Consider the following 14,318-nt stretch of genomic DNA (forward strand, 5'->3'; position numbering starts at 1 on the left):
ATAACGCCTAGTCGGTAACGAAACTCGGAACAATGTAATACGTTTAAATTATTGCAGTGGTGTTTTCTTTATAAGCAATGCTGTTGATATCAGATGTGTCTGTTGCATCCTGTGTGCGTTTCCGCTGCGGTTACGGGGTGTTACAGAACTTGGTAGCAGAGCCATTGGTTATAAAGAATTAGGATGTCTTTAAAAGATACCTAAAATATAACCAGTAGCTCAAGTGTTATAGGATCTGAATATCTACTAATAATTTATTGTGAGGAGGTCTGGATGAACTTGGATGGACAAGTGAGTTATTATGGTCCGGAACATAATAACAGACTTGTCCGCACGAGGGAATTCAGGGGAAGTCACGGGGGACTTTAATAGGTAAAATTTGCAACATATGTGCAAATATATGATAATATTGTATGTGGTCAAGTTGTATAAGTAAGTGTATATTAATTTGATTACGATTTACACTATGGAAAGAACTATATGTTTGTTAATTTGTGTGCAGGTTTGAATGTCAAGAACACCTAGTGTATCGATGGAGGAGGACCCGGAGGAGGTCAGCTCCGGGAACTCTGGGAGCCTCCCCGTTTCATCCAGCTCTGAGCCTAGCGAGGCTAGTGTTAGGAGCTCTAGCCAGTCCTCCCCAGCCAGGATTGCTAGATCTCCTACCCAACCCGCACCACAGGCCATCCCTGTCCCACCCGGATTCGGACCCCGCCTCACGGCGCGGATCAGTGTCCCATATGCCCCACCTACCTCGCCCCCACCCAGACCTGCTACCCGCAGGGGCGAGTCCTCCCGCTCCCAGCCCGAGCCTGTGACTCCACCTGTGTGGGGTCTCCCTAGGCAGGAGAGGGACGCGGCGGCGTGGCTACGAGTGCTCACCGAACAGGTGAATGAGCACTCCGCCGCCTTGACGGTGGGGGTACAGAGGCGGATGTACCTAGGGGACTGCATACTGGACCACCAGTATGCGATTTCGCAGCTGAAGAGGGAGTGCTCATACTCCCAGTGGATGATCGGCCGGATGGAGACGCGGATCCGGGTTATGCTGGCTGTGATGGTAGTGTTGGTGGCGGTGTTGGTGGGTTTGGTATACCACCGTGTTTAGTTGTGTTAGGATGGGAGTAGACAGGGACCGCTTTTTGATACTCTGTGTAAGCAGTTAGTGGTGATGCTAACATAGAGTGAATCTTGGGTAGTTATATACAACCACTGGCCCTTAGGGGGGTCTCTTTTGGGGTATATCGTTATAGATACTTTTGGGTATCATTCAAGCACTGACCCATTGTGGGTTATGTCGAGATGATGCCGACATAGGCCCTATGTAGGAAAACTTAACTTATGTAATGATGACAGGAAAAGTATGTGAACTGACAGGGATGTAATATGTACTAATGTTTGTTAATGAATGGAATGTTTGTTGTGTTTTATGATTGGAACTTGTATTAATTATATATATTTTCTTGATGTTGTGTAGAATGGCACCAAAACGTTCAGCCCAATTGTCGGAAGTGGACGTGAGCCGTTTGATTGCTCAACAGTTAGAGGCGGCGATACCGGATATAGTATCGCGCATCGCCGCCAGTATTAACAATTCGGCCAATCCAACCCCTCCGAGCAATCAAACGACCACCAATAATGACGGGGAACAAAATGTTAATCCTCCACAGAATGATAACACGATTCCGAGTAATGACGCACCGCCTAGGGTGGTCGTTACAGACAGTAATGGCCCTATACCTACGGTAGAGACGAACCGTACTGAACCGATTCGTGCATCCAGGGGATGTTCGATCAAAGACTTTATGTTGTGCAAACCTCTAGAGTTTAGCGGGTCTGAAGGACTAAATGGGTTGGTTAAGTGGATGGAGAAAATAGAATCCGTTGTGAATATCAGCAACTGCCCCGAGGATTGTGTTGTTAAGTATGCTACCTGCACATTCACGGACCATGCCTTGACATGGTGGAACACGATAGTGCAGACCCGGGGTCAGGCGGCGACAAACCGCATGACCTGGACAGAGCTCAAGGCTCTTGTACTGGAACATTTCTGCCCAAAAAACGAATTGCAAAAATTAGAAAATGAATTGTGGAACCTGGAGATGCAGGGGGCAGACCATTTGGGTTATACGAACCGGTTTAATAAGTTGTCGCGATTGGTACCATGGTTGGTCACCCCAGAGTCGAAGAGGGTTGAGCGTTATATTTGGGGGCTAACTCCAGTTGTAAGGAGTATAGTCAATTCTGGGGGACACCAGACGTATGAGGGTGCGGTGACGCAAGCTGGTATCGTCACGTATGATTTCGTAAGGAGCGGGTCACTGAAGGTGGCGGGAGAGTCCGCTGGGGGAAAGCGGGGTACACATGACCATAGGATCCAGGAGAAGCAGCAAGGTAAACGTGCTAGGCCCACTGCCCAGAACTACGCCATGACTAGTTCAGGCGGAAGGCAAGAACCGCAGAAGGGAACGTTTCCTAAGTGTGGGTTATGCGGTTACCACCATGGTGGCATGTGCAAAGAAGTGGTGTGCCACCGGTGCGGCAGGATTGGGCACTACGCACCAAGTTGTAGGACAAACCTGAACAACTTGAACCGGCAACCGCAACCTATCCGTGCGCAGCCATTTAGGACCCAATCAGCCCGACAACAAAACCTGCAAGGAAACCAAATGGTGACCACCAGCCGTGCTTGCTATGAATGCGGCAGCACGGATCACTTCAAAAGACACTGTCCGAAACTGAACCAGGGAGGAAACGGGAGGCAACCCACGGGTCAGGCATCGTCGTCCAATCCGGCGCGAGGCCGAGCATTCGTGATGGGGGCGAACGAAGCACGCCAGGACCCCAGTGTAGTGACAGGTACATTCCTCGTCTCTGATTATTACGCTTCTGTATTATTCGATACAGGCGCCGATAGAAGTTTTGTTTCCGTTAAATTCCTGTCGATAGCAAACCTTCCAATTGGTGAAACCATAGAGCCTTACACCGTAGAAGTCGCTAACGGTAAAACCATGATAGTTAATCAGATAGTTCGGAATTGCCCCTTTCTTCTGAACGAACAATCCTTTCTGATTGACTTGTTACCGGTAGAATTGGGTAGTTTTGACGTGATAGTGGGAATGGATTGGTTAGCACGTAACAAGGTAGAAATAAACTGTGAAAAGAAAATCGTCAAGATCCGGGTGTCGGATGACGAAGAGGTATTAGTGCAGGGTGAGAAGTCGGGCAATATGATACCGTTTATATCCCACCTCAAGGTGTTAAAATATATACGCCAGGGATGCGTGGCGTATCTAGCGAGCTTGACGGCCACGAATCCTGAGGAAAAACCGGTGGACGATATCCCATTGGTACGTGAATTTCCACAAGTTTTCCCAGAGGAACTTCCTGGATTACCGCCAACCCGACAGGTCGAATTCAGAATCGACTTATTACCTCAAGCTGGCCCTGTTGCTAAGGCGCCCTACCGACTTGCACCATCAGAGATGCAAGAATTATCCAACCAATTGCAAGAATTGTTGGATAAAGGATTTATACGTCCTAGTTATTCCCCGTGTGGTGCACCGGTACTATTCGTGAAAAAGGACGGAAGCCTTAGAATGTGTATTGATTACAGGGAGCTGAACAAGTTGACAATCAAAAATAGGTATCCTCTCCCCCGAATTGATGACCTGTTCGACCAACTGCAAGGTGCGAGCTATTTCTCAAAAATTGATCTTAGATCGGGATACTATCAGGTTAGAATTCAGGAGGAGGATATCCCAAAAACCGCATTCCGGACTCGCTACGGCCATTACGAGTTCTTAGTTATGCCTTTTGGGCTAACAAATGCGCCAGCAGTGTTCATGGATCTCATGAATCGAGTCTGTAAACCCTACCTCGATAAATTCGTCATCGTGTTTATTGACGATATTTTGATATACTCGAAGAGTAAAGAAGAGCACGAGCAACACTTAAGATTAATTTTAGAGCTTCTAAATCAGGAGAAGTTGTATGCAAAATTCTCCAAGTGTAACTTCTGGTTACAAGAAGTGCAATTCCTTGGTCACGTTATAAACCATCAAGGAATACACGTTGATCCAAGTAAGGTCGAAGCAGTTAAGAATTGGCAAGCGCCTAAATCGCCAAAGGAAATCCGCCAATTCTTAGGCTTAGCTGGATATTATCGTCGATTTATAGAGAACTTTTCCAGCATCGCCCAACCTTTAACCCTTCTGACCCAAAAGGATCGAAAGTATGAATGGGGTGAAGAGCAGGAAACGGCGTTTCAAACGCTAAAACAAAGGTTGTGCCAAGCGCCGATCTTAAGTCTCCCCGACGGAGACGATGGTTTTGTCGTGTATTGTGACGCATCCCGGAGAGGGTTAGGATGTGTGTTGATGCAAAATAATAAGGTTATAGCCTATGCTTCTCGACAGTTAAAAATACACGAGAAAAATTACACTACTCATGACTTAGAACTGGGAGCAGTTATCTTCGCACTTAAAATCTGGAGACATTATCTCTACGGTACAAAGTGCACCATCTTCACCGATCATAAAAGTTTGCAACACATATTCGATCAGAAAGAACTGAATATGAGGCAACAAAGATGGGTCGAGTTGCTAAGCGACTATGACTGTGACATCCGTTATCACCCCGGCAAGGCTAACGTCGTAGCCGATGCCCTGAGTAGGAAGGATCGGGTTAAGCCATTGCGAGTGCGAGCACTGGAAATGATAGTCCAGTCAAACCTTTCGGACCTGGTTCGAGTCGCTTAACGCGAAGCGTTGAAAGATGAACAATTGGATAAAGAAGGACTTTACGGTAACGAGAAGAATTTCGAACAGCGCGTGGACGAAATTCTCTATTTCAAAAATCGGATTTGGATCCCGACCCTCCATGACCTTCGAGAACTAATAATGGACGAAGCGCATAAATCGAAATATTCCATACATCCGGGATCGGATAAGATGTACAAGGATGTGAAGGAGTTCTACTGGTGGCCGGGTATGAAAAAGGATATAGCCACATACGTCGGCAAGTGTACGACGTGTGCGAGGGTTAAGGCGGAGCCCCAGAAATCCTCGGGAATGTTACAACAACCGGAAATTCCTGAATGGAAGTGGGAGCAGATCACGATGGATTTTGTGACACATCTCCCCAAGACGTCCCGAGGACATGATGCAATTTGGGTAGTCGTGGATCGATTAACCAAATCGGCACATTTTATTCCGATTAGAAATAATTATAACACAGAGAGACTTGCGCAGATTTATATAAATGAAATTGTGTCTCGTCATGGTATACCCATCTCGATCATCTCCGATCGGGATAGCCATTTCACCTCCAAACTTTGGCAAGCTGTACAAGAAGCGCTGGGAACGCGTATTGATCTAAGCACAGCTTACCACCCTCAGACCGATGGTCAGTCTGAAAGGACCATCCAAACCCTGGAGGATTTGCTTCGTGCATGTGTACTGGATTTTAAGGGAAATTGGGATCAACATCTCCCACTCGTTGAATTTTCCTATAATAGCAGTTACCATAGCAGTATAAAGGCAGCACCTTACGAAGCATTGTATGGACGGAAGTGCCGATCACCACTCTGCTGGACTGAGGTGGGCGACACACAGGTTATTAGATCGGATCTGGTCCAGGAAACGACCAGCAAAATTCTTGAAATTAAGAACAATCTAAAGGCCGCACGGGATCGGCAGAAGAGTTATGCCGATACCCGTAGAAAACCGTTATCATTTGAGAAAGGTGATAAAGTGTATTTGAAAGTATCACCTTGGAAAGGAGTAGTCAGATTTGGAAAGGCGGGGAAGTTAGCCCCTAGATACATTGGACCATTCGACATTACTGCAAAAATCGGTCCTGTAGCATACCGATTAGAACTGCCTGATGAACTGAGTGCAGTTCACAACGTGTTTCACGTGTCGAACTTGAAAAGGTGTCTGTCGGATGAGACATCGGTGTTACCTTTAGAGGGTGTCCAAATAAATGATAAGCTCAACATTGTAGAGGAGCCCATAGAAATAGTAGACGGGAAAATCAAACAACTTAGACACAATAAGATCTCGTTGGTCAAAGTTAGATGGAACTCGCAACGAGGCCCAGAATATACTTGGGAACGAAAGGACGAATTTCGGAAGAAATACCCCCACCTATTTCCGCAAAAGGAAGTAGTTGATGCGTAAAATTTCGAGGACGAAATCTTTGTAACGGGGGGAGAATGTAACGATTCCGGCAAATTCAGGTATACCCTAGCCGGAATATACTATTTACGTGTTATTCAATACCGAATATATGAATTATAATGTGTTTATAGGAGTATATAAGATTCACAGTACGAATTATACTCGAATGAATAGCTAGTCGTATTGGAATTACGATTAACCGATGAACGGTTATTGAAACCCGAACGAATCGGGGATTACATTATAGACGAAATATATGATGTTTAGTAAGGTTTACGAAGTATTAAGGCTACGGGATAAGTGAATTATAGCACAGAAAAAGGATTTCGATTTATTGGTACGTCGGTACGATAAACGAAACCTTTAACATCAAACCAAGCAAGAGAAGATCGATCAAGCCGAAAAAGATGCACAATGACCGACAATATGATGTGTTGAGTCAATAAATGTCATGGTTTAAGTTTTTAAAGATTTTAAATCAGTTTTATATAAATTTTATTTTTAAGCCGAAAAACGATCGTTTTAGCCTCGTTTTAAGCCGAATTAAGTGTTTAACCGAAAAACGAACTGAACCAGATTATCCACAACGTTATCCGGATTACACAATCCAAATGTGTGGCCAAGGTTTGAGATGTGGGCCCCCCCCACACCATACATGGACTGATCGGTCCATGTGGTGCACACACACATTACATTTTCTTTTTTCTAAACTCCCAACTCCACATTTCTCTCCATCCTTCACACATTCAACCAAAAACCCTTGTTTTTTAAAAAGATCCATAAGGTATAAACATGTTATTATGGTTTGATCTTGCTTTTTAATTCCAAAATCATGAGAAAATGAGGTTTCAAGTGAAAAATGGGAGAAAACCCGAGATGAAACCGATTCTTGCATGATCAAGTGATGTATACAAGTTATACAAGGGATATTGGTCCAAGAAAGGAGTTAAAAGAGTCAAAAACGAATTTTTACGGTTAAAATCTTTGTTTTGATGTCTTAACCGAAACCATGAAAGAAATGGCTTGATTGTGGGTATAACTTTCTTGGTGTGGTGTTGTTGTGCTTGTAGGTGTTGTATCTAGTTGCTAGCAAAGGCTAGAAAGCAAGATCTTTGCGATCTAAAGCTAGAAACACAAGGTAGTTCGGTTTTTCGTATGATTTGTAAGATTTGGACAGATTGTGGTAGACTTAAAGTTGAGTCATGAAATTTCACAGAGATGATCTACACATGAAAATATGAGATCTGTGAAATTTTGGTAATTTTTGGATAAAGGATGAATATTTGGTGAATTTAATGCTCGGTTTTGGCTAAAAATGGTGAAAAATAGCTAAACATCATGAAAAATTCTGGAAAAATTCAGATAAGCTTTTTATAACATATAAAAGTCACACACAAAATTTCAGGTCCATTGGAGAAGTCTAAGTAGGCTTTTCGGTAAAATGAAGCCAAGAATACCTCGGCGACCAAGTAACTATAAGACGGGTGCGGGTACAGTGTCAAGGCAAAACCCTTCACATACTTAGCACCCGCAGGGAATTGACGCCAGGAATACCTTGGAAGTAAAGTAACCATAAGACGAGTGCGGGTACAGTGTCAAGGCAAAACCCTTCACATACCTAGCGCTCCGCAGGGAATTGAAACCAAGAAGGATCTTCTGGGCAATGCTTGCGGAAACGGGAATAACATCCCCGCATAGCGGGAACGTCGAGAACTACATTGTTTGAAGCTCCAAGATGGAATTGGTGGTTTTAACATAATTGATCACTATGTTCAAAACTACCAAAACCTCATGGAGAATCCACACAAGTGGGACTCAACGCTCCTGACTTGCGAGGAGGTTACAGACCTACCCGCATCATACCCAAAGATCAAGCAGGAAAGTCGGGAATTTCTGCAAGTGACATAAGGACTTCCGCGGGAAGAATCCCCATGGAAAACCTTAAAACTAAACCTTTTTCAAAAACCCTTTGCTTAAGTCCAAAAGTTCACCTCACTTATTAAACACTCATGAGAAGAACATTGGACTGGGGGGACTTGAAGAGGTAGGTCCCAGCAGAGCCCAGTTGGACCCACCACAGGACTCACCTTGAAGAGAGACGTCTGCGCAGAAACCAACTGGATCCGCAGGATCCACCATGCTCAGAGACGTGACATCCTTACGCGCAGTACGCAAGCTGTTCCCGCAGGAAATGCCTCCCAATGGTGAAGTACTCCGCTTGTTCCCGCAGCTGCGGATACAAGCCATCAGGGAAGGCCACCCGCGCAGCAAGGCTACACGCACAAGGCACTTAGCTCTCAATAATTCAGTAGTCACCTGAAGGAATGAGCAAAGCCGGGAACAATCCCGCACAAAGGCGGGAGGGGGAATACTCCCGCCCAAATGAGCCAGTCCGTACGATACTGGAAGATCTTTTGTACTGTACCTGACGAGGTATGGGCAAAAGATCTGACCAGAGATACGACAGCCCATTGACAACAGTATGGCGAGCAGCATGCTCTTGTACTGTATGTCACTATTAGCCGCTACCTACTCATCAACTCCTGTCATACCACGTGTATAGCCTGCAGTTGGTGGAAAAGTAATAGTACACAGCAGGCCTGGTCACTGTCAGCCGCTGCCTACCCACCAACTACCAGCATGGCACGTGCGTAGGCCACAGTTGGTAGAACAGGAATACTATTCAACCGGCTATACCCTCTTGGAAACCTACCTTCGGCTATAAATACCCCAAATGGTATGATCATCTCATCTTATCTTGTATCTTACATCTTATACCTGATATCTGTTCTAGCAATCTCTTAATATACACTTATATTCAAGAGCAATCTAGTCTGATTCTCACGCCGGAGGGTGGTCACAAGGAGGTACCACCCCTTCTCAGTGACGAGCTCACGGTGTCTGTTTTGCAGGTTATCAGAAGAACCATCTTTGCCGGGTCTAACCCCTCGTGGGAAACATCTATTTAACCCCCAGATTATCCGTAATCTGCCCGGGGTCGATTAGTGTTTCTTCATTAAAACTTAACCAAAGTTTAAAAAATCAAGTTTTTACTATGTAAAATAATAAACGTTAGACATAAGATAAATTAATTTTGAAATTATTTTTTTACTCTGTAAAATTTTCACATACTATTGGTTTTGGTATATTGTGGTTAACACCGACGTGCGTTATTCATTGTCCACGTTGGAGCCGGCCGCCACGTCACCATAGCGCCTCCCCTTTTTCCCCTCTACCCGTTAACGCAATAGCTCCTAAACCTGATAGCGCCAAACACTACCCTCCAACGTGGTGCTTAACGCCGAAAACATAGGCATCCTCTAAAAAGCATGCCACATCGATGGCCATCGTGGTGTTAACGCCTTTCCTACCACACCCGCAACGAATATCCTTAGAGGGGGAGGGGTAGTGATCTAACGTACTCTAATCACCATCAAATTCACACCGTCATGTCAAAATCGTCATTTACCACCTCAAAACCATTTAAACAATAGATAACACCTATCTTAACCACCCTAAATTTTTTTATATTTTAAATAAAAATAAAAAAGATTATTAAATTAAAGCTTAATAAATAACCCCAAATGCCTAAAGACACATTTTTAAAGCACTATCTCTCTATATGGCTCTTTCTCCTCGTAGTACGGGAAAAAAACAATCTCTCACATCTCTCTATACCCCAAAACGATAATGAAATTTCCAAGATATTTGATGAATACGATGCTCAAATAGCTCGTTGCTTGAAGCTCGTTTGAAAAAAAAAATTGAGGAAAGCTCGCTTGAAATTGGCTCTCTTTGTAAACAAGACAAGGTTAGCTTAGTTAGGTATAAGCCCGAATTTTAATTGTTATCAGTCAACTAAAATAAATTCAATCTTCTAATCACAGTTTTTTTCAAATTATCACAATGAAACTGAATTAAACCAAGTGGATTTAGTTTTTTCTCTTCTTTTCATATTTCTCTTCTGATGTTGAACCAAACTCGAGTTCACTTTTCAGCTCGCTTTAACTTTTGACTTGAGTTAAGCCGACTTGATTTAAAATGTGGGTTGACTTCGAGCTCGTACTAGCTAAGGTTTACTCAACTCTACTTGATTAGGCTCGAGCTTGGCTCGTGAGTCAATTTTTCAAGCTCAAGCTAATGTGCAATACCTTGAATGAGCTAAAGCCCGGTTTGAACTTGGTTGTCAATGTCAAATTGGCACATAGAAGTTAAAAAGAGTTGAACCATAAAATTACACTAGACAAGATAAAAGCTCAACAAGCCTAAACGATCTTCCCCTAAGAAGCTCTAAGGCTTGAGCTCAGCTCGTGAGTCATTTTTCAAAACTCGAGCTCATGTGCAATACCTTGAATGAGGCAAAGCCCGCCTCAAACTCGGCTGTGAGTTAGAACTTAAGATTACACTAGGCTCGTGCTCGACGAACCTAAACGATCTTATCATATAAGGAACGAGCCAGTGCTTGATTACTAAATGAGCTCGATAAGACTCTAGTCTTTTCTTTTTATCAATCCGGTTTCGAGTAGCTCATAAGCAGCTCGATTCCTCTGCACCCTACTCGTGAAAACCCATAAAAAAGAGGAAAAAATTATGATTTGTGCCTATGGACTGTATGGGCCGGCGACACTATACAAATCTGAATCTTAATTTGAGTGATGCGTGTCATCGTACTTTTCCGAAGAGCTTTTTTGTGCCCTTTTGTCTGTTGATCGTCAATTAACTCGTTGACCCAAAGGCATAAGAGTATTTTGCTATCCCCGATTAGATAAATAATAATTATAATAATAAATACTACTAATAATAATGATAAGCATCACAACTATACCCCCACCGTCACATGCCTTCATCTTCTACCCCACCATCGATCCACCTTCACAACCACTGGCATATCTCGACACTTCCGGTCGCCGGAAAGGCAACCGACGATGGTCCGAGGTTGAGTCGCGTTCGAATCTATGTTTACATTCGATTTCCCGATTCGAATATGTGTTTTCATTAGTTTGAATATGTGGTTCACGCCAGATTCATAGCTCGCCGAACTAATCGGTGTTTACATTCGATGGTCCGGACCCTTGTTGCCGCTATCAATAGCTCACCGAATAATCAGTGTCTAAACGTTTTTGGTTCTTTAGTTAGATATTGGACTTGTTTATCTATAACTAAACCAAAGCGCAACCTTGTTCACATTGTAGGATTTGTGGTTGGTAAACCAGAGGTCCGGGTTTGAATCCCAGCATCTCCTTTATTATGGAAGATTATTTTTCGATAAAAGAGAAGCTTAGGGGTAAAATTGTCATTTCATCACAATAATAACGGGTCAACAGACAGGGTGGCACAACAAATCCCGTCGAAAAACTACACTGAGCACAAATCACTCAATTTTAAGAATCAGACTTGTATAGTACCCCCACTCATATAGCCTAGTAGCTCACAAATAACTACTCCTCCACATAAATAAGAAAATAACGCCGATGAGGTCCAGCCCAGCTGGTCGGAGGTGGGGGGATAACTCGCTTGCAAGGGTCCCGCCCGGGTGGTGGCTTAGGTTCGAGTCTCTGCGGAGGCAAAAAAAATACCATTTTAGGTTGAAAGGTCCCTCTCTCTGGGAGATTCGAACCCGGGTCCTTTAGGTGTTAGGGGGTGTGCATTGCCAGTGAGCCAAACTGTTAAAAAAAAATAAATAAGAAAATAACAAAAAAAGGGATAAAAGCTATCATATCTTGAAACAATAGCACACATTTTGAAAATATGTATGCTTTCAAAAACACCAAATCCCCTCACTTTTCATTTCATTTCAAAATACACACAAAAACCCTGTGGCGGCGATGGATCCAGATGCAGTGGCGAAGGCGTTCGTGGAACACTACTACTCCACATTCGACACCAATCGGTCCACTTTGTCCAATCTCTACCAGGACTCATCGATGTTGACATTTGAAGGTCAGAAGATACAGGGTTCTACCAACATCGTAGCCAAGCTGACGTCACTCCCCTTCCAACAGTGCAAGCACAGCATCACCACCGTTGACTGCCAGCCTTCTGGTCCTTCAGGCGGCATGCTTGTTTTCGTTTCCGGTAATCTTCAACTCGCCGGCGAACAACACGCTCTTAAGTTCAGCCAGGTACATTGTGCAGTGTCTGTTTTAATTTGTGATGTATAATTGTTTTTTCAAGCTAGGGTTTGTCTTGTTAGTTATTAAATTTTAATTAAAGAATATATGTGTTTTATTGATTTTGTAAATTTAATACATAGAAGTACAAATTAGGTAAAATTTAATAATACATAAGGGATTGATAGCTAAATGAGCGTTATTTGAGGCTTAAGCTTGGCTCGTTTCCAGCTTTTTATTGATCTGAGCTCAAGTAGTTTGCGAGCGGTTCGGCTCGTTTGCACTCCTAATCTAAAGAACAGTTTGGTTATTAATTATTGAACATTTGAAAGGAATTTGTTTAGTGGCTTTAGGGGTGCAAACGAGCCGAGCCGAGCTCGACTAGGCTTGAGCTCGACTCGTATAACTTACACAGAGCTTGAACTCAGCTTGTTTCGATCTTTATTTCTAAAGCTCGAGCTCGGCTCATGAGCTTTTTTTCAAGCTTAAGCTCGGCTTGTTTACAATTTATTAATTAATTTTTACATATTTATAATTATTTTTATATATATTGTTTTGAATTATAATTTTATATATAGCATAATATATATTATTTAGTTATTTTTTTCATAACATTATATATAAAAATTACAAGCTTGTTTAAGCTCTTGAGTGGGCTCGAGCTTGATAAGTGAAGCTCGAGCTCGAGCTCATTTATTAAACGAGCCTGCTTGTAGGCTTGAGCTCGGGCTCATTTAAGCTCGGTTCAATCAAGCTTTTTCACGAGCCGATCTTGATCGCTCGCCCGCCCCCCTAAGTGACTTGAAGCCAATGTCTAGTGGTTATTTGCAAGTTTTGGGGTGTTTAGTTGAATAAGAGATAAATATTATATAAGCAATTTCAAACTCTGTTAATATGAAATTTACGAAAAATAATGTGAAGCTGAGATAACATCCTTTATTATTTACACACACATATGAAGGCAAGCGTATGTGGTTATTGTGTTGAAGGTCACATCTATTTAAGATTGTTTCTTATGTTAGTATCTCTGATGAATTCATTCGTGGAAGTCATTCATTAACATCATTCAATTTAATCATCTCATTCATCAATGGTTACAAATAATAAACATCTGTTACAAATTCATCAATGGGAAATCATCATCCATCATTAACATTTTGTTGTTACTCTTATTTGGTTATGTTAATATCCTTGCCACTTCTGCACATTGAGCTATCTATCATAGCGTTTGAATACTTTATAAAAACCAAGAATTCAAATACGTGGGTAACGTTTTTTGTATTTGATGTGCTTATATATAAGTTGTTTATATCTGTCTCACCTCTTTACTGGCTAAAGGGGTGTTTTAGACTTGCTCACTATAACTTATTATTTTCTTATTACTTTTTGAAACACGTATTTGGAATAAGCAACTCCTAATTCCTTAAGTTAGTTAGTTTAGCTTCTCATATTTATAACTTGGAAGAAGCATAACCCATTGCTTTAGTCATAATTTCACTCATTTTGTCATAAGTTTTTCAGCTAATCTATTTCTTTTGTTGTTTTCAGATGTTCCATCTAATGCCCACAACACAGTCAAGCTTTTATGTTCTCAATGACATTTTCCGGTTGAATTATGCTTGAGCTTAATCAGGCTACATCTGTCACAGTGTCACCTCACTGGAGAAGATTTTTGGTTGTGATTGCTTTATTTTTCGTTTTTGGTATTTCATCAGAACTAAGATTTTAATTGGGGCAGTACTTGAGGGGGATACATGACTTGATGATATGCTTTTTGTGATGTGTTTTAAGCGATCAAATATGAGATGTTCTTTTGTTTTGTTGCGCTCTGATATCATTTCCATTGGTTTGCAAGCAGAGATCATTATGTGTTAGTTTGCAATGTTTTGGACCATAATGCAGGTTGATTGATAAATATATGTTCCATGCAGTTATTCTCGTTTTTACAATTGATTTCTTAAAAACATTAAGCCACTATGTTTGAAAATCCAGATGATTTGTCAAACCGAAACGTTTTTGCAAATCA

The 14,318-nt window shown here is 42.4% G+C and overlaps 1 protein-coding gene across 1 annotated transcript; it reads left to right on the forward strand.

The window, feature by feature from the left end:
* Nucleotides 1-12,002: 12,002 nt before the first annotated feature.
* On the forward strand, nt 12,003-13,939 carry LOC143589157 (nuclear transport factor 2B-like). Its single transcript, XM_077069997.1, has 2 exons — nt 12,003-12,304; nt 13,841-13,939. Exons 1-2 carry the CDS (start codon nt 12,008-12,010, stop codon nt 13,913-13,915), a joined length of 372 nt encoding a protein of 123 aa, XP_076926112.1. The 5' UTR covers nt 12,003-12,007; the 3' UTR covers nt 13,916-13,939.
* The last annotated feature ends 379 nt before the right edge of the window (nt 13,940-14,318 follow it).

This window comes from Bidens hawaiensis, unplaced genomic scaffold (genome assembly GCF_021521415.1).
Source record: "Bidens hawaiensis isolate Kalapana, Puna unplaced genomic scaffold, B.hawaiensis_p1.1 tig00037257_1, whole genome shotgun sequence".
Classification (NCBI taxonomy): domain Eukaryota; kingdom Viridiplantae; phylum Streptophyta; class Magnoliopsida; order Asterales; family Asteraceae; genus Bidens; species Bidens hawaiensis.

Excerpts from the sequence above, each read along its gene's own strand:
- LOC143589157 (XM_077069997.1), top strand. The coding sequence starts at position 12,008 with ATGGATCCAGATGCAGTGGCGAAGGCGTTCGTGGAACACTACTACTCC. Across the intron at positions 12,305-13,840 it reads ACGCTCTTAAGTTCAGCCAG|ATGTTCCATCTAATGCCCAC; the intron begins GTACATTGTGCA and ends TGTTGTTTTCAG.